Raw genomic sequence first — 20,575 nt, forward strand, 5'->3', positions numbered from 1 at the left:
TCTCCCCCCAGCTTTTTCCTTGGCTGCCTCCAGGGCAGTAATATCATAATCCCTTGCCCGTAGGCGGGCGGTGAGTTCCCCCGCCTGCAAGTCAAATGTATCGGGGTTAGTGTTGTTACGCCTGAGACGTAAGTACTGGCCATATGGCAGGGATGACTTAACATGCTCGGGATGATAACTGCTTCTATGCAGTAGTGAATTAACCGCCGTAGATTTTCTAAAGCCTTCGCAGATCAATTTGACCCCATCTGGTTTAATCATCAAGTCAAGGAAGCAAACGCCCCTGTCGTTGATTTCCGATGTAAATCGCATGTTAATCCTATTCACATTGAGGTGCTGCATGAACTCCCCAAAGACTTCATGGTCTCCCTGCCACACGACCAGCACATCGTCCACATACCGCGACCATTTCTTGATGTTTCCCCGGAAGGGGTTTGAGGAACTAAATACATAGTCCTCTTCCCAGGCTCCCAAAAAGAGCCCAGCATAGGTACATGCCACAGAGGTTCCCATGGCCGTCCCGGAGGTCTGGTGGTGCCATCTTCCATCGAACAAAAACGCGTTATGTGTCAGGACAAACCTGAGACATTCACAGAGATAGTCCTTATATCCCGTATCCTTGTTGGTCCTGTCCAGAAATAAACGTGATTTCAGGAAGCTGTGCACGGACTGCCTTGTGTGTTCTGCGATAAAAATTAGATATATTGATGACATGTGGATCAAATGAAGGAATTAAAGTGCAAGTACCAATATAAAAAGGGAGTGGTCCTTCACAGCATTGTGGGTTAGTTGAGGAGAGGTGACATAGTGTTTGAGAGTGAGTTGTTTTTGTGGAGAGAGAAAATGTATCCTGATTTGCTATTACTAATATGTGTAGCAGCATATATGAGACGCAGGCCAAGGACACGGAGATACTGGGTGCATCCCATACTGCAACAGCGGCGCAGGAAGGGTCAATTTTGGACACTCTATCGTGACTTGAGGCAGCATTGAGACAAGTTCTTTGGCTACACCAGAATGTCTGTGGGCAGGTAAGAGTTGTTTTGTTTGTTCTGTACCATTTGGCATTCTTGTTATTTAAATAATGAATGTTGCAGTCATTGCTGAGCCTTATTTAACACTCTGTTGGACTCCAATGTACAAACCAACACACTCAGCAATCATGTATATGCATTAAAAGACTAAGATTACCATTATGCTTGTTCCTGGTGTGTTATGCATACACTGCCTAACACCTATTGCTTTTTTGGACTACCCAGTAACTACTATAGTATATAAGCATACATCATTTTTGAACAATAACCTAATGTAATAACCCCACGTAACACACATTTATACCTATACCAATATCATGCACCTATGAACAGCAGAAACTCAGTAAAGACACTTGTTGTGGCCAGCGACATTATTTTATTTGTTTTTGGTAGTGGTTGCCCAAATAATTCTTTAGGCCATGTTGTCATGAAGGTATTTTTGCAAACATAGAATGTATATGTTCAAAAAAGAATGCTTTTATATCACAAACATCATCAACAAATTACATATACATCTGTATTTTTGACAGTTTTGATTGTCTACTGTCCAAATTGAAGGATGCCCTTCAAAGACAAGATACTAATTATCGCCGTGCAATCACTCCAACGGAGCGTCTCCTCATAACTTTGAGGTATGTGAAACTAACTTTAAAATATTAACATAAAATATAACGATTTACACTACCTATAAGGCCCACTTCCTACTCATGTTGTGCAAGATAATCAGACATGCTTCCAGTGTCATGAATGAAAGCTTGTGTAGCTGATTCTGAAGTAGTTTGTGGCTGGGTCTGAGCTGCTAAATCAGTGTACACTGGAGTGTCTGATCTTTGATACCTATTAGCTTGCTCAAAACGCATAGGTCCTGTCATAGGATAATGTGGCTGCTGCCCATATGGCCGGGTTGCCATATGCATAGGTGGGTAACTAGGTGGGTCATACATACGGTGACTCTGGTAAGATGGTTGTGGGTATGAATGATACTGAGGAGTGGCATGAGGCATGTGTTGTTGAGTGACATAGTTGGAGCTATTTTCTTCTGCCTGGCTCTGAGTTTGCAAAAATTTGCCCAGGGTCTCAGATATGGCATGTCTGGCTGCCCATTGCTTATCTGGTGGCACTTTCTGTAACAATGGCACTAAACTTAGCAGATACTGGGTGCATGGCTCTTTTAATTGTTTGATTTCCTCCTCTCGCTTCTCCATATGATCCACAGCCTTTTCAATAGAAGTAATGAGCTTGTGATCATATTCAGCCCTGCTCATACCTCTTGCTATTCTCCTGCCTTGGGTTGATGCCCTCACACCTCTACTAGATCTGTGAGTTGTGCGTGGCCTAGTAGTTAGTGTGCTGGGTTGTGTTTGATCAGCAGTTGTTGAGTCACTCTCATCCAGTGTAGCTGTGTCACCATCCTGTGGAGTTAAATCATCCACTTCCAGATCACTGCTAGTGTTGTGGCCTGCATCTATTTCCGCCTCCTCAGGATCAGGATCAGGTGGCAGGCTATCTTCAGTTCTAATGTAAAGAAGAAGAGAAGAATTGAGTACTGGTATAGAGGCCAGTGATGTAAAATAGAAAATGTCATTGATGTACATGTGTAACTGTACAACAATCATAGTTGCCTTTCTCTCCTGCAGAAATGTTGTGAGTATTACTTTAAGGCACAGCCCCTGAGTCATCATGCAGATCACATGTTTGTAGTGAAGTATTAATGTATAATCTACACATGCTTGTTCGTGGTGTGTGATTCAGACACTACTGCAGCCAAATAGATCCACATGAGTGTAAGGCAACTGGTATTTGTCCACAAAATCCTACCAGATTCCTGACAGATAATCGCACTATAAATAGCTTAGTAAACAATCATATTAAGCAAAGGCCTACTGTAAAATGACCTGCAGTGAATCACATTGAGTATCACACTCCTGCAATGCATTGTGTGACTTGTATTTATATTACAGCTGTAGCGGATACTTTTTTCAGAAGTGTAATAGGTGTACATTTGCGCCATACTTACTCAGCCGACTCATGATGTTTTCTCATAAATTCCAGAATCCCACAGAATTTATATCTTGTTCTTTGGGAACTGCCACACCCACTTTTAGATTCTTGATATTGTTTCTCCAGCTCCTTTTTATAACTGTCTCGCACAGACTTCCATCTTTTGCGCAGGAGACCAACTTCGAACAAAAAACAAATAAACATTTCTGTATTACTTTTCAGATTTCTGGCAACAGGACATTCATATGCAGCACTACATTATCAGTTCCTGATGGGAAGATCTACTATCCGCTACCTGGTTTTGGACACATGCAAACTGATTTGGAAAACACTGCAGCCCGAATTTATGCCACCTCCTGATCTACCTATGTGGGAGGCTAATATTCAGCATTTCTGGGAAAAGCATCAATTCCCTAACTGCCTAGGAGCAGTGGATGGGAAACATGTCCGTATTGTTATGCCTGCAGCCACTGGCAGTGTGTATTACAATTATAAAAAATATTTCTCTCTTGTGCTCATGGCTGTGGTGGATCCGAATTTAAAATTTATATATGTGGATGTGGGTGCTTACGGCAGTTCACATGATTCTGCTGTTTTCCAACACAGCAGATTTGGCTTGAAACTCCTAACTGGCCAAATGACCTTACCAGCACCACGACCCTGGCCTGACAGACAACACCCACCTTACCCATGTGTGTTTGTGGCTGATGAGGCATTTGCTCTATCCGAGCATGTGATGCGGCCTTATGCCCAAAGAGATATGTCTCTGAAAAAAAAAGTGTTTAATCAGCGCCTTACCAAAGCCAGGCAAGTGGTGGAATGTGCTTTTGGCATACTTTCTAACAAATGGCGCATTTTTCATACTGCCCTAAAAATGCAACCACAGTATGCTATTGCAGTTGTGAAGGCCACATGTGTTTTACACAATTATGTAAGAACATTAGATGGCATGAACACAGAGGAGGAGGAGGAGATTCCACCCTGTGCTCTTCAAAATGTTGCCCCTTCTACCTTACGTGGGCCTATTTCTGCCATTCAAATGCGAGATAAACTCGCAGATTACTTTGTGCCATAACCGATAAGTATGTAAATATTACAGGTTGACATTTAATTTGATTACATTATGATCTTTACTTTACTATTAAAAAATAGGTCAACCTCTTTGTATGTGTTAATCTATGATCATGTTCTTTACTGTAATATCACAACCGCATGCAGAATACATGTGCATACATAGACACACATGTACGTGCTGTTCCGATTGAGAGATGCCTATACAGAGACACAGACTGCAAGAGAGACATGTGGTAATGACACTTAGGATTAGCTAATTAACCTTTCAGGGGAGGGGTCTTCACATATTGTCAGCACAGTGCCAAAAGAGTCAACCTAAAAGAGTTAACAACACATGTTTAACAAATACACTCACCTTTTGCTTCTTGAGTCTTTGGTGACAATTTTTCCCATTTTTCACCCAGGAACTCATGGGCAATGTTTCTCCAGATGTCATGCAGCCTTTGATGATCTTTGTGTCCAGGCAATGTCTTGTCATACAGCTCTGGACTATTCTGTATTTTAATTATTAAATTTTCTGTGGTAAACCACGTGCCAGACATCTTGCACAAACCTTCTCTGCAATCCCTCATGCAAAGCAGAACAACAGGAAGTACACTTTGACCTGGAAGAGCAGATTCGTACAAAAAACGCATCTGCATCCGCTTCCAAAAACGCTATACCAAGCGGTTTGACAGGCGGTTTGCGTTTTTCCTATACTTAACATTGAGGCAGAAACGCATCCGCAATCCAAAATCTGCTGCAGCCCGGGAGTATGCGTTTCTGCAAAACGCCTACCGCTCTGGTGTGCACCACCCCATTGAAATGCATTACCCTAGCAGATCCGCACCCGCAAGCAGATCGCAAACCGCAGCGGAAACGCTCCGGTGTGCACTAGGCCCTAGTGAAAAAAAAAGGCGCTATTTCATTGTACAGCGCTGTGGTCTAGCACAACAATGTACTGGGGAAAGCCCTGTCACTTAGCTGTCCCCTGGAGTACAACGAAAACAGATCCCTCTCATAGGCTGGTGCCTACAAGAGGCAATCATTCTGGTTGGCTCTCACAGGGAGGGGAGGGAAGAGAAATTAAAATAGCATCTTTTATTTTAAAAAAAACAACAATAATAAATAAAAGAAAATACAAATTGCAGCAGCAATCAGATGCCACCAACAGATGGCTCTGTTGGTGGCAAAAAAGGAGGCAAGGTTAATTTATGTGCCAAGTTGTATGGTCCTGCAGCGCACGGTTAAAGTTGCAATGTACTGAATAGTAAAAAATAACCTGGTCACTAGGGGGGTGTAAGCCTGTGGTCCTCAAGAGGTTAACTAAATAAAATTTTACATTAAAACTGACTATTTATGTTGGTGTGCTTGTACTGGAAAGTTAATTTTGTAAGCATACATTGTAGCCTACCTGGGAGGTTCCTAACAGATTTTAGTGCTTGTCTGACATCCCTAAAGCAAGGATAATGCTTCAAGTAACTAACATTAATGTATTGTTTTAATAGCTACCATAAATAACATGCAGAGGGCACTGCAGACCTTTCCTCCAGCCTATACTGATCTCTACTAATCCAGACCAAAGGGAGTTTCCTAAGCATTGCTCAGCAACCAGCTATTAAATGAGTAGTACATTCTCCAAACACATCAACAAGTACGACTTCAATATCAGAGTACATTCAAGCCTGGTCTGCCTGAATACTAACCGTGCACATGTTCAAACCTCCACACCACCTCAGGGAAATCAAATGTTGAAAATAGCATTAAGTTTTACAAGGGAGAAAAAGAGCATCTGTTTGAGATGTCATCCAAAGGATAACACACAGCGCTTGTCACAAACTGGGCAGGTAAAGATGGAAACTGTCCATTTATCCCAACACGGGTTTACACTGCTGGACTGGAAACAGACAGGTAAGGTTTATGCTTTAAGGTACTTAGAAAATCAGAATCCAAATCACAAAAAGACCTAAACGTTATAATTTCTGTCATAGTTCCTTCATTTTAAATCTACAGCTAGAGCACAGGTAATCACTCATGTGTGACCTATCACCACAAAGCGCCCGATTCACTACAGGCTCAACCGTACCGGAGAAGAATGGAGAACAAACCCGCCTCCCAGAGACACATCTAGAATTACCAGCTTAGTAATCAGAGCGCTTACGCAAATGTTACCCATTTGGTGTTGAACGTTGTCTCTGCAGCTAAAACCCCTGTGAATCTTGATGATCATGTGACCCAAAGCACCAAAGTGCAGAGAGTTAAGCAGCAAACGCATTTGAAATGTTACCTAAAACCATCATTTATGATAATTGCAGTTATTGAAAATGGACCAATCGAATCGAAAAACTCCATGTTAAAAGGTTTGTTTCTTTTTTCAGACATCATAAAGTTACATTATCCTAAATTAGGCTGGACCAAGAGTTTTCAGTTGTGTTTCTGCAGTTTTTCTTTTGTTTGCTTTTTTGTGCATTTCCGTTTTACATTTTTAATAATTGTATTTATCCTATTTTGGTTCCTGGACGTAGTTTCTACGTCCAGGAACCATGCGCGCTACCGCGCGCTACAGCGGCCGATCGCGCGCGTGCACGCGCACTCCCGGCCGCGGATTCGGTAGCCAGGGAATCAATGTATCGGGCTACGGTGCCCGATCATTGATTCCTCTCCCCCGCTGAAAAAGCGACAGCTTCTCTCAGAAGCTGCGCCTTTTCTGGCCGTTCCCTTCCCGATGCATCACTGTAAGCGTATGTTACGCTTAGAGTGACGTCATGTAAACAAACTCATGGCCGCCATCTTGTGGCCAAAAAGTAATACTACACCTGTAAAAAAAATAAATTTAAAATTAACACACATTTACATTATAAATCCCAAAACTACCCAAATAAAATGTTTACAATAAAAAAACAAAACATTACAATAAAAAAAAACATGTAAATATTTACCTAAGGGTCTAAACTTTTTAAATATCAATGTAAAGATGAAATATTTCTATATTTTTTTTATTTTAAACTTGTAAATAGTGATAGATGCAAAACGGAAAAAATGCACCTTTATTTCCAAATAAAATATTGTCGCCATACATTGTGATAGGGACATAATTTTAACAGTGTTATAACCGGGACATATGGGCAAATACAATACGTGAGTTTTAATTATGGAGGCATGTATTATTTTAAAACTATAATGGCTGAAAACTGAGAAATAATGAATTTTTTCCGTTTTTTCTTATTCTTCCTGTTAAAATGCATTTACAGTAAAGTGGCTCTTAGCAAAATGTACCCCCCAAAGAAAGCCTAATTGGTGGCAGAAAAAACAAGATATAGATCAGTGCATTGTGATAAGTAGTGATAAAGTTATAGGCTAATGAATGGGAGGTGAACATTTCTCACGTGAAAACGACGGAACCTGAATGGGTTAATAAGTGAAAAAAAAATTTTTTTTTTTTTTTTTTTTTTTTTTGCTTAAAAGCATCAAAAATGCTTACACATCATATGCAATTTGCTATTCAGTATGCAGGAAGAAGTAATTTGCTGTGCAATTTTAAATTGTACATACATTCATATTGTAAAATCGCATCCCAATGTGATTTTTGTACGCTGCATAAACTAACATTATGTGCAGTGCGATTCTGCTTAGTGTGTTTCCTGCCTCAACTGAGACGTATGTGCAAAATGGAAGATAAACTATAGGGAAAAGATTGGCATATGGTGAGCGAGATGAATGTAAAAGTAGGCACTATTAAAGGAGAACTCCATGAAGCACCACTGGACAGTACCCTCAGAAGAATTACAATTTCTCATTTATGCATGCTTTTCAGTTATTTTTTGTCCTTCACACATCAGACACTATTTCTGGCAAGCTGGCCCACTAACCTACATCACAAGGTTTGGAGTTAAACTGAAAAACTCAAGTGCAACAGCAAGTAAAACACAAAAAAGTATGAAGTGAAAACACTAATATCACAAAATATACAAATGTGGAACTAAAGAACGAGGAAGAGGACTTTATGGTGGACTATAATTTAATGTATTATTGTAAAGTAACCGTCAGCTTTAAATTAAAGCAGTTTATCAACAACAACAAAAATGTCCTCATGTTACAGTTTAGACGAATTACCAAATTGTAAAATACATATAAATCTTAAACACATAGGTGCTCACTTCACCTATCTATAGTCTTTAGATATTTCCCTTGTTTACATTTATATTGGATTGTAAGCCTTTGGACAGGTCCTCCCTTCCCTAGTGTATTCTACATGATTTGGTGCTCCTTTTCTATGACCACCTCGTACTTATATTACTGGGCCTACCTAACCAGTCCAACATCGCATGATCATGTTTTTTTGTACCCAGTTTGCCTTGTATAACTTTGTATATATTGTATGACCTTTTGTTACCTTATTACATTACGCCTGTCACACTTCATATCATGCATCATTGTATATATGTATTGTTTAGCAATGCGTAATGTGTCGGTGCTTTATAAATACATTAAATAATAATCATATATAATTTTGATAACTAATTGGAGTAAGTTGTGCATCAGAAGGGGAAACATGGGGTAGGGTAAGAAATATATATATATTGCTGTATTCAATAAAATTCATAAAAAAAGGCCTCATATTGTAGGTCTTTCATAAACCTCCATCATAGCTGTATAATAATCCACAATGCTACTTAATTGCTCAAAAATTATGTATTTTGCATATCGTCTACAGTTACTAAAAACGAAAACTACCATGTTTAGACTGTCCACTATTAAGTAATTCTATACTTTGTTTGAGAAGGTACATGGTAGTGAAGCTTATAAATAAAACAACCAATTTTATATGTTCATACAAGTAAAAATGGGAGGTTCTGTTTAAAATAAGGTCAGTTTACAGTCAAAACTATACTAGAAGACTGCTCATAATCCATCACTTTCCAAGGACACAAAATGTAGAGCCTGGTACACACTAGGCAAATTCCACTCAAGTGATATATTCGATTGCTATTCCCGCTGACATTGATTGACATAGAAGAAAGCTAGTTTACACACATATGCAATTTGTTTCCAAATCTTTGATCCTCTTTCCAATTGAATATAGATAAAACAATGCAATCAATCAAAAGGAAAACAGTTACCAGGAACAGACATACATACGAAATGATGATCGGTATTTCGATCAATATTTTCCAGCCTATCCGATCTGAATTTTGAGCTCATGATTGGTTGCTGCCAATCCATAGGCTGTTTAATTATTTTGTCAGATCTAATCATGTACTTGATCACAAATAAGATCTGAAATTAAGTTTGCAAGGTGTGTGCAAGGCCTAGAGAAATGCAGAGGAATACATGAGCTGATGCCTTATTTATACTACTGATGGGCAAGAGGCAGGAGTGGAAACACTAATCTCTACTAGGAGTTTTTTTACATTAAGTTTACTGTTCAAATTCTGGAAGAAAATGTGTGAATTGCCATTACAGGGACATTACCTGCAGTTTACAGTTTTTGACAAATGCTACAATACCTCTCCAAAGAATAAGGAGTAATTGGATTGCATCATTAAGCTAAATTACATTTTATGCATCACACTATTGACAACAAGTGAAGCACATAAAAATGATTAGGCTTTCTTTCTTTTCAATCATTTCCAAGACTCGTGCCAATTTGCCTTTAATTGTATATGGAGCAAATCAATGATTTCATTAAGGAATAACACTACCTTGGTAAGATAGATTTAGACTGGGCAGGAAAATCAGCTCCGCATAAAACATTCATTAACCATTTTTTCCCATTCTTATTCTGTAGCTTCTTGAAGTATCTTGGCTGCTCCATAAACATACTTGTAAAAATTGCCATAGAAATACAGTCAACTAAGTTTATCAAATTAAAAAAAGAAATACCAATACCAATTTCTAATTATATAAATTTAGTGTTAATTACCGCAGATTGGCTGTCATTTATTCACAGGTGATCCTACAACGTGTTTCCTTCTAAGCTTTCAAAAATGTCCGCCTGGGGTTGCCGCAGCCTGTCCCCCAGCTTGACAGCTGCAATGCAGATGGTGGTGGCCAGAGCCTTGGCAAAAATTAAAAAAAAAAAGAAACTCCCTATCTAGCCTCATCTGAATGATGGATAGATGGATGGATGGATGAATGAATCAACAAAGTAATTGACCCTGAGACCCTCCCACGATCTTGCATAATTAAAGTGTACCTTAAGTGTCCCAAAAAAATTGAGTTTTACTCACCTGGGGCTTACCTCAGCCCCCTGCAGCTGATCGGTGCCCACGACGAGTCGCTCTGATGCTCCGGGTCCCGCTGGCGGCCACTTCCGGTTTCACCGTCAGGACCCGTCAGGCTGGGGAACGCGGCTGATACTACGCGTTCCCAGCCAAAATAGCACCCCTATGCGGCCATATGTCCGCATACGGGTGCCTATGCGGACATATGGCCGCATAGGGGTGCTATTTTGGCTGGGAACGCGTAGTATCAGCCGCGTTCCCCAGCCTGACTGGTCCTGACGGCGAAACCGGAAGTGGCCGCCAGTGGGACCCGGAGCATCAGAGCGACTCGTCGTGGGCACCGATCAGCTGCAGGGGGCTGAGGTAAGCCCCAGGTGAGTAAAACTCAATTTTTTTGAGACACTTAAGGTACACTTTAAGACAGAGCCTGGCATGACAGGCTCTGTTTTTTATACTGAACATACACATTAAATGCTTTAGGGAGGAAGGACAGTTGTAGGGCTGGTCATAAAGAGTTGTTTTCAGCACTGGAGGGAGTCAGATCTGCTCTGTGCTGTGGAAGGAACTCCCATTTTGCTGGCAATTACCAGCTAGAAGCTGGCATTTCAACCTTTTCACAGATTGGACCACTTTTATCACATCACCATTCTAAAGAATGACCAGTGACTTCGCAAGGCGTCAACAACTCAATGTCCAAAAAAAAACCCACAATAAAGTATACCCACTTACCAAACTCAATGGGAAACTTGTGCCTGTTTCTCTGAGATCAATATTTGCAGTCGTGGCTTCAGAGTGCTTACTAATAGAATCAAGTCAGAGACCCCCAGATGAAAAATGCAGTAATCGTGTGGCCCCCACATAATTGCTAAAATCATGAGGCCCCCAAATAAATGCAGCAATCATGAAACCCCCAATAACAAATACAGCGATTAGGAGATCCCAGATGATAAATACAGCAATCATGAGGACCCCAAATAAATTCTGTAAACATGAGAACCACAGATAACAAATACAGCAATTGTGAGGAGCCATAAATTTAGCAATTAAGTGGACCACAAATGCCTATTCCAATATTAATGAAATGTAGCAGGCCAGTATTTTAAAAATATTTAACACAAATTACAGACCTGCAATATAGAACACTCTTTACATTGCTAATGTATGCTTTCCTATGGATATAACAGCACATTTTGCCTTACATATAATTCATGGAAGGTGGAACATCACTTTAAAGAGCATTGGGATCAAAATAGATTTTAAAGTTTACTTAGGATATTCAGTACTTACAATCTGTAAAAATCAATATCATCTTGTTTAGTGGAAACACCAAAACTCTCCCTATTCCTAAAATAAAATGACAGTTGTAATGAATACACAAATTAAATATTAAACTACCTTTCCAATTTAATCCTCACCCAGCTTAGAAATTTTCTAAAAATACTGCTTTCTTGCAGCCATAGCAACAGCCCACCACTTAATTAAGGTATCTGATCCAAATTTTAATTTTGGCATTCTTACTGCTTAGTGTTTAATGCAGAAAGTGTTTTATTAATTCTAAAAGGTGGTAGCCACAGCTATAGGGAATTTACTATGCCAAATGTCTTCTCAGAACACATGCACTGCATAGACAGCTCTGAGTTTATATATTCAGTCTGTGTGGGTTTCCTCCGTGCACTCTGGTTTCCTCCCACATCCTAAAAACATCCAGGTAAGTTTACTAGCTTCCCTTAAAAAAGTGGCCCTAGACTACAATACATACACTACATAATATATACATAGACATATGACTATGGTAGGGATTAGATTGTGAGCTCCTGAGAGAAAGCAGACCCAAACCAATGTTTTAAATTCAAAATATTTAGTTGCAGCACTGACACATACAAAGATAAATAAACACTCCTTCAAGCCTATGAGCATTTCAGTGCATGCTTTTCACCCTCCTCTTTCCATAACTAGGGTTATACAGGTGGCAGCCATTAGCAATTCCTCCTTTGCTGGACACCTCCTACTCTACCAGTCTGCCGGATTCTGGAAGGGGTTACTGTAATAAATGTAAAATATTTTATATTGGTCATCATGCAGCTGAGAAAAGGCTGCTATTTATTATAATTTAGAAAATAGATTTCTGAAATCTTGTATTTTTAATTTGGGTCCACTTTAAGCGACAAGTCAATATATTCTGTACAGCGCTGCGGAAGATGTTGGTGCTATATAAAATGTTGGCGCTATATAAACACTGAATAATAATAAAAGTTACTCCCCAGTGACAATTTACTTTAGTAAGCCTGCAACCAATGGGGAAGAAGCAACATACTGCCACCTGCACTTGAGTTTAGGCACTAAACTGCACAACACTGCCAAATGCATTCAATATTCATTCATTTAAAGAGAACCCGAGGTGGATTTGAAGAATATTATCTGCATACAGAGGCTGGATCTGCCTATACAGCCCAGCCTCTGTTGCTATCCCAAACCCCCCTACGGTCCCCCTGCAGTCTGCAATCCCTCATAAATCACAGCCACGCTGCTGGCAAACAGCTTGTCAGAGCTGGCTGTGTTTATCTCTATAGTGACAGTCTGCTGCTCTCCCCGCCTCCTGCAGAACTCCAGTCCCCGTCTGCATCCCTTCCCTCCCTGCTGATTGGAGGGAAGGGACGGGGGCAGGGACCGGAGCTATGCAGGAGGCGGGGGAGCACCTAAGACTGACACTACAGATGTAAACACAGCCTCACAGCACGGCTGTGATTTATGAGGGATTGCAGAGTGCAGGGGGACCTTAGTGGGGTTTGGGATAGCAACAGAGGCTGGGCTGTATAGGCAGATCCAGCCTCTGTATGCAGATAACATTCTTTAAACACACCTCGGGTTCTCTTTAAAAGACTGCAAAAATACACCCCAAATTGTTCTTGTGACTTAACAACTCTTGAAGAAGTTAACAAAATGACAAGTGAGGGGCATAGCAACTCTAGTTTATAACTTTTATGCTACTGAGCTTCTTTGGGCAACAAGATTTGTTTGAAATGTTGGATGCATTATTGGGCCGTATTTAGTCAACTCGAGTGTATACAGGGAGCGTATGGCCATTGTACAGTTACCTTCGCAAACTATGTAGCGCAATCTACATTACCTTTGTAAAAAAAAAAAAAGTAAAATTCCTAACTTTAGATTTTGCATGCCAGTTTGCTGCATGAATTATCACTGGAATGATGAACTAAAAATTGATATATTGCAGATTTTTCATTTTTTAAAAATATATCTTTTTATGTTTACCATTTGACAACCAGGCTCCACACACATACCATAAATATTGTTCAATAATCATAGTGAATATTTTATGTATAGGACAGCTGGGTGTGTATCTAAAACCATTTCAAAAAAACATATTTACGTAAATGAGTTTAAACACTTTTTATTGAATGATGGACTAAAGGACAACTGAAGTAAGAAGAAGAAGAAGAAGAAGAATATGGAAGCTGCCATATTGATTTCCTGCTAAACAATACCAGTTGCCTGGCAGTTCTGCTGACCTATTTGGCTGCAGTAGTGTCTGAATCACACCAGAAACAAGCACGCAGCTAATCTTATAATGTCAGAAACACCTGATCTGCTGCATGCTTGTTCAGGGTCTATGGCTAAAAGTATTGGAGGCAGAGGATCAGCAGGATAGCCAGGCAACTGGTATTACTTAGAGACACTGAAGCAGAAAAAAAATGATATAATGAATTGGTTGTGTAGTATGGAACATTAGTAGCAAAGAAAATAGTCTCATTTTTATTTTCAGATATATTTTATAACATTGCATCATTCTGTAATATTTGCAGTTTACACACTACTCAGCATTCTAAATGATTTTACAGAGCAGGCAAGTGAACTTTTGAACCCTTCTCTGCAGAGAAAAAGAAAATACAAAGACCGACAGTTGAGATAACAGGCTTCAGAAGACAGAGCTCTCTGTGACTTTGAAAGTCGTGGAGCTCAATGGCTTTTTTGCATAGATAACAACTGGAGTTTCTTAACTCTTCCTGTACTGGAAACAATATTAGACTTATGTCTCTGCCCCTAATGTTTTATTTCTTAGCTGTACTACACTTACAAATCATTAATTTTTTTTTACTTCAGTGTCTCTTTAAAAGGAAATAAATATGGCAGCCTCCTTAGCCCACTCGCTTCAGTTGTCCTTTAATTTGAAAAACATATTTACATATTCTGGATTTTTTTCATACAAAATACTGAACTAACAAGTAGATTCCATGTGTTTTATCCAAACATGATGCCCTTGTGGCAGGGGCGTAACTAGTAACTAGAAATCCCTGCCCCCCCCCCCCCCCTCTGCAAAAATTTGGATCGGTTTTTGGATCAATTGCAATGATGTGGCACAGGTGTTGGTATATTTGCGGAATACCGGAATAACCATTATTTTTACCTTCACACGCAGGATTACACATATATATTTTTGCATTACTTCTCTTGCATCCATAACAAGTCTTGTATTACAGTGTTATTCACTTATATTGTTGCTCAATTGCACAAATAGTCTCCAGTTGGTGTTTTAATATTTATGTGCACCCAGTTCCTTGAGAACAAGGGGCTAACGGTTTGTCACATTTTACAGCTTTTTTTTGCAAGCCCCTTTTTTTGTAATCTTTTTACTTTTTTATAATATAATATTGCATATTGCACTTTTTTCAGGTGTGTGTGTACACCTTATTTTTGTTCACTGCATTTTGCACTTTATTGGCTATACCATTGTTTGCTACCCTGTCCATATTGGATTTGATTTTTGTATGTAACAAGGGATATTCATCCAGGTTTTCCGATTACAATCAGTATGTGGAGATTTTTTTTTAACTGTATGTTTGTGTTTGATGGTAAATAAAATTTGATCCTTTCTCGCCATTTCATCTGTAGCAAAATTTGGTATTATTGATACTTACTGAAGGTGCTTTTCTTCCTGGTAATAGTATTTCTGCATTGCCTTTGAGTAAGAGTGTATATTTGCTCAAACTTATGGGTGTTGCTCTATTATATTGTATGATCTCTCAAGCTTGTATCAGAATCAGAATCCTTTTATTTCGCCAAGCACGACTGGGTAATGCCCGGAATTGGTTTTAGCAACAAAACAGGCACAAGTTGGCAATACATTGAATTTCGGTGACACACGGACAGTAGAAGATATGTTGCTGCAGCAAGCAAAAAAGACAATGAGAAAAGGACAGTGCGAGAGAAAGACAGACATTTCCATGGTAGCAATAACAATAACAGTGCAAACAGAAAAAGATAAGTAACAATGAGGGACAAAGGACAGACTTTTAAAATAAAAGTAAAAATAACACTCTCAGTAACACGGGCTCAGCAACTAGAAAGATGCATCCTTGGGGGGGGCGATGGTAGCCATGTAAAGAAGCGATGACCTGGATGTGATGAACCGTTGGCAATCTTCTTTGCTCTGGACCCCAACCTGGAGTTATGAATGAGCTCCAGTGGGGGAGGGGCTTCCCAATTATTTTCTCCGCTGTTCTGATGACCCTCTGTAGTTTGTATCTGTCACTGGCAGAGGCACCAGTATACCAGACTGGTATACCCATCCTTACTCCCATATACTCCAAGTCCCTAAAAGAAGGCAAGGTCCCTACATACCACCATCATCCCTGTTCCCAAAAAGCAAGGTGTCACGGACATTAATAATTTCAGACCAGTGGCCCTCACATCCGTTGTCATGAAGATCTTTGAGAAAGTGATCCTATCCTTCCTTAAGGACTCCACACTACACCAACTGGACCCGTTTCAATTTGCGTACAAAGCTAATAGATCCACTGACGACGCAATCAACATCTGCCGGGAGTACATCACAGACCATCTGGACAGACCGGACTCCTATGCCAGAATGCTCCTCCTGGACTTCAGCTCGGCCTTCAATACCATCAGCCCCTGGATACTGCATAACAATCTTGTGGACTTTAATGTCCACCCCACCCTTCGCTGCTGGATCATGGACTTCCTAATAGGCAGGTCCCAAACTGTGAAACTGGGCAACATCTCGTCCAGGCCAAGAACTACCGACACTGGAGCCCCTCAAGGTTGTGTCCTGTCACCTTTCCTGTTCTCGCTCTATATTAACAACTGTATATCCATGACCAACTCTGTTAAGGTAATCAAATTCGCTGACGATACCACCATTGTTGGCCTCATTAACAAGAATGATGAGCAGGCTTACAGGCAGGAGGTGGACAGGATCTGCCACTGGTGTCGGGAGAACAAGCTGGTTCTCAACACCACCAAAACTGTTGAGATGCTCATTGGACTTCAGAAGGCAGAGCACCAGCCCCGGTCCGATCTACATAGATGCATCCGAAGTTGAAAGAGTATCCAGTGTTCACCTCCTGGACACAACAATCTCGGAGAACCTAAACTGGAAGGCGAACACTATCTTAACCCAAAAGAAGGCTCAGCAGAGGCTGTTCTTCCTGCGTCAATTAAAGAAGTTCGGCATGGCCCAAGAACTTCTTAAGTCCTTCTACTCTGCAACTATCGAGTCGGTCCTCTGCTCCTCCATTCTCGTCTGGTATCACCTTTATGTAATAGCCATCATTTAAAAATAAACAGCCAATATGGCATAACTTTGTGAAAAATCAACAAATAATGATGCTTCATGAACATATGCGGCTCTATGGACATATGGCGTCAAAAATAAACTAAAGGAAAAAAAAAAATTCACACGGTGAAATAAAAATGGACCAAAGTTTTAAAAACTGCAGCAGGAGTTTGATGCGTGACTATAACACGTCCCAGTAGTGTTCTATAAATAAAAGCAGCCCAATTAATTTAGCCTTTTGCTCATGTTGTTTTTGAGTAGCATCTGCTTGGTGCCCTGTGACCCACAGGTAACAACATACTTGCGCCAAACCCTGGAGCTGGTTTAAGAGCTTAATATGAATCAGAAGGGCACAAGAGTGGAGCTGGCTGGATTTATCGCTCAGAAATACTGGGGGACACGGTAATCTGGTTTGCTGCTCTTTTGAAGCCATACTTTTCCCAACATAATTGTCAAATATAGCTTATTTACTTAGAACCACGCTTTGAATAAATCTCTTTCTGTAATGCACTGCATTACAAGTCTATGAAAAGCAATTGTTCATCCAAAGTAAACACTGCCTATTGAAATAGCAACTGCAGCTTAAAGCCTAATGTCAGATCCATAATCTACTCTAGCTCTGGAGAATTGCAATCCTGTGCTATACACTTAATGCTATATACACTATTTAATATGTGAAAGGGGAATATTCAGTAAAATCAACACATACGAAAAGCCATTTTAAACAGTAATGTGTCTCCTATCTCAAAGGGAAATGATAGTATATGTTCAGTAAGCATATTGTGTGCAATGGAAACGTAATGTTATACATACTACAGTATTGCATTTTTACATGTTTGTTCTATCTTTCTGTTAAGCCCAACCTAGACTATATGACTGGTTTTTAAAATGACCTTATGTGTCCTATTATGTTTCAAAGTATACACTAAAACCAAAAAATATTTACATGCCATCAGCTTGTTTAATAATAGATCTATTGCACCACAAATATCCCTGTTACTGAGGTTTTAATATTGTACTCATAATATTTATTGTACAATGAACAATTGTAAAAAGCACAGATAAAAATAAAACAAACAAAAACCTTTGACAAAGCAGCATATTAGTTAATATTTACATCAATGGAGGCACTTATTTACTGTCAGTATGTCCGGCGTGCCAGATCATCTTGGCCGAAGACATTTCTCATTTACCCTACCTGCCAGAGTCAGCTCTGCTGTGCAGCATCCTGCACACCTACCTACCTACCTACACACACACACACACACGCGCACGCACGCACACACGCACGCACACACACACGCACGCCTCTTTCTGTTGCTTTTAATGCATCTGTACAGCACTCAGCCTATAACTGGGCAGCACAGTGGCATAGTGGTTAGATCTCTCGCATAGCTCCCAACTGTCCCTCTTTGGGAGCCCTGTCCCTCTGTCCTTCTCATTTGTCCCTCTTTCAGGACTTTTTCCCTCTTTCTATGTAAATTTATATATATTTCTCTACTAAAAATGTGTTTGATGGACTCTAAACTTTATTCCCATCCTTTAAATTGATATATTACTAATTTTAAAATGTTAATATGAAGGAAAATGAACCAGGATAGAAAGGACCAATGTGGTTTGAATTATAAAACAACATATTTTTCTTATAAAATCTTTATGGCATGTGTGACTAGGGGTGTGTCAGGGGCGTGATTAGGTTGTGGCAGGGGTGTGGCTTAAGTTTCCCTCTTTCTCATCTCAAAAAGTTGGGAGGTATGCTCTCGCCTTGCAGCATTGGGTCCCCGGTTCAAATCCCAGCCAGGCCAATATCTGCACAGAGTTTATGTTCCTCCCGTATACTGGGCACTACGGTTTCCTCCCACATCCCAAAAACATACAGATAAGGTAATTGGCTTTCACCTAAAATTGGCCCTAGACTACAATATGTACACTGCATGATAAATAAATACACATATGAATATGATAGGGGTTAGATTATGAGCCCCTCTGAGAGACAGACTGTGACAAGACAATATACTCTCTACATCGCTGCGGGAGATATTGGTACTATATAATATTAAATAATAATAACTGTTGGCTTAGGGATCAAGTCACGATCCCTGCAGGCATTGCAAATTTGTATTCCTAAAATCCAGATTTGTGGATAACTTATCACTACAAAAGAATTCTGCAAGAACTCTCCCTCTCCTGTCATCAGCTGCTGAGATAAGATATCTACCACACAGGATGTGTATGCTTTTTAGTGAGTCACACCAGATCCAAGGTTTTGCACTGAAAATATAAAAGAAGGATGTAGAGGTTTATTGAAATGACTAGTTTTATATACTGTGATCATTCTGCCTAAAATTATTTTACTCACTTTGAATCCATTTTTAACTTTCAAATTCTGTTGAGCAGCTGGTAAATTCGAGAATTTTATCAGCTCTTTTGGAAAATCAAGGCAGTTTGAGCAGCAGGTGCATGCTTTTATAAGGCATCGAGCAGTATAAATCTATGAGGTACATGAATAGAAGAAAATTCCAGAACACAATTTATAAGTAGGAGGACAGAAGAATGGGACTCACTTAGGCATAATCACCTTAGTGCTTCCGATTGATATAACAGAGCTTGTTCATCGGATTAGCTGCAATGTGAAATAGCCATCCTAGCACTGCTCTGCACCCACCAGCTATTCAGCCTATCCTGGTACACCACTTTATAATTCTTAGCACAGACTAAAATCATGGTTTTCATCTTGTTCACCCCTTTTTTTTTATACAATAAAACTTTATTGATCACACGTCAGAATACAGTACAAGCAGGGCAACCAGCTGTTTCTTAAACTGGAAGAAATATATGCAAATCATTGCTTTCATCTTTTTTTAAAGAAAACAAACACTAGTTAATTTACCGTATGAACTAAGGTCTATCGAAGTGTAAAGGTTCATACACACATATGATTAAAGCTGAGGTGGCCAATAACAACCGCCTCATACAATAGTCACAGTCACAGTACACAACAGCCCCCGACGAGCGACCAGCCGACCACCACTCGATTAGTGATCTGCTGATCAACACAGGAGGGTAATGGCGGATTGCTTTGTACACGCCGATTGTGCCACCCGTCACCATGTCTGCGCCACTCCGTTGGCCCTCCGCTTCCTCGCATAGCAACAGAATGCATCATTAGCTGTATAGCTGACTTCACGTCTGTACTGCATCAGCCCAGCAATTACACCTGAGGGATCGGGTCCTGATACCTGATGGGCAACATCAATCGGCTTGTGTGTGTAGACATTAAGATGTACTGTCCAGAGCAGGGCTGTGGTGTTGGTACAAAAATCATCCGACCTCTTAGTTTATGAACCCACCGACTATGACTCCAGGAACCCCAAAATTGCCCCGACTACTCAACTCCGACTCCACAGTCCTGGTCCAGAGATTGTTGTATATAGTGTACACAAATAAGCCACAGCATTAACACCACTGAAAATGTAACGAAATAACATTGATTATCTCATAACTATGTCAGTTCTTAAAAAAGTCTTGTATTGGAAACAAGGCAAAAGGCCAAGCAGAAGGATTTGAACAACGTTTGGGCCAAATTGTGGCTGCTAGACATCTGGGTCAGACCAGATCATGTGGGCCGTTTGTGAAATGAAAGGGGGTCTGAGGAAAGAAAAGCAGTGATC

At 40.1% G+C, this 20,575-nt stretch overlaps 2 protein-coding genes across 2 annotated transcripts in view; both read right to left on the minus strand.

The window, feature by feature from the left end:
- HS6ST2 (heparan sulfate 6-O-sulfotransferase 2) overlaps positions 1–20,575 on the minus strand; it is a 557,112-nt gene that overhangs the window by 450,439 nt on the left and 86,098 nt on the right. The gene's annotated exons all lie outside the window — the stretch shown is intronic.
- Positions 1,736–4,717, minus strand: LOC137528392 (uncharacterized). The gene is made up of 3 exons (XM_068249686.1): positions 4,465–4,717; positions 3,052–3,214; positions 1,736–2,549 (listed from the first exon to the last, which is right to left on the minus strand). Exons 1-3 carry the CDS (start codon positions 4,679–4,681, stop codon positions 1,736–1,738), a joined length of 1,194 nt encoding a protein of 397 aa, XP_068105787.1. The 5' UTR covers positions 4,682–4,717.

The sequence above is a fragment of the Hyperolius riggenbachi genome, chromosome 8, assembly GCF_040937935.1.
Source record: "Hyperolius riggenbachi isolate aHypRig1 chromosome 8, aHypRig1.pri, whole genome shotgun sequence".
NCBI lineage: Eukaryota > Metazoa > Chordata > Amphibia > Anura > Hyperoliidae > Hyperolius > Hyperolius riggenbachi.

Excerpts from the sequence above, each read along its gene's own strand:
- LOC137528392 (XM_068249686.1), bottom strand. The coding sequence starts at position 4,681 with ATGAGGGATTGCAGAGAAGGTTTGTGCAAGATGTCTGGCACGTGGTTT. Across the intron at positions 3,215-4,464 it reads AAAGACTCAAGAAGCAAAAG|TTGGTCTCCTGCGCAAAAGA; the intron begins GTGAGTGTATTT and ends TTTTGTTCGAAG. Across the intron at positions 2,550-3,051 it reads AAACATCATGAGTCGGCTGA|AACTGAAGATAGCCTGCCAC; the intron begins GTAAGTATGGCG and ends TCTTTACATTAG.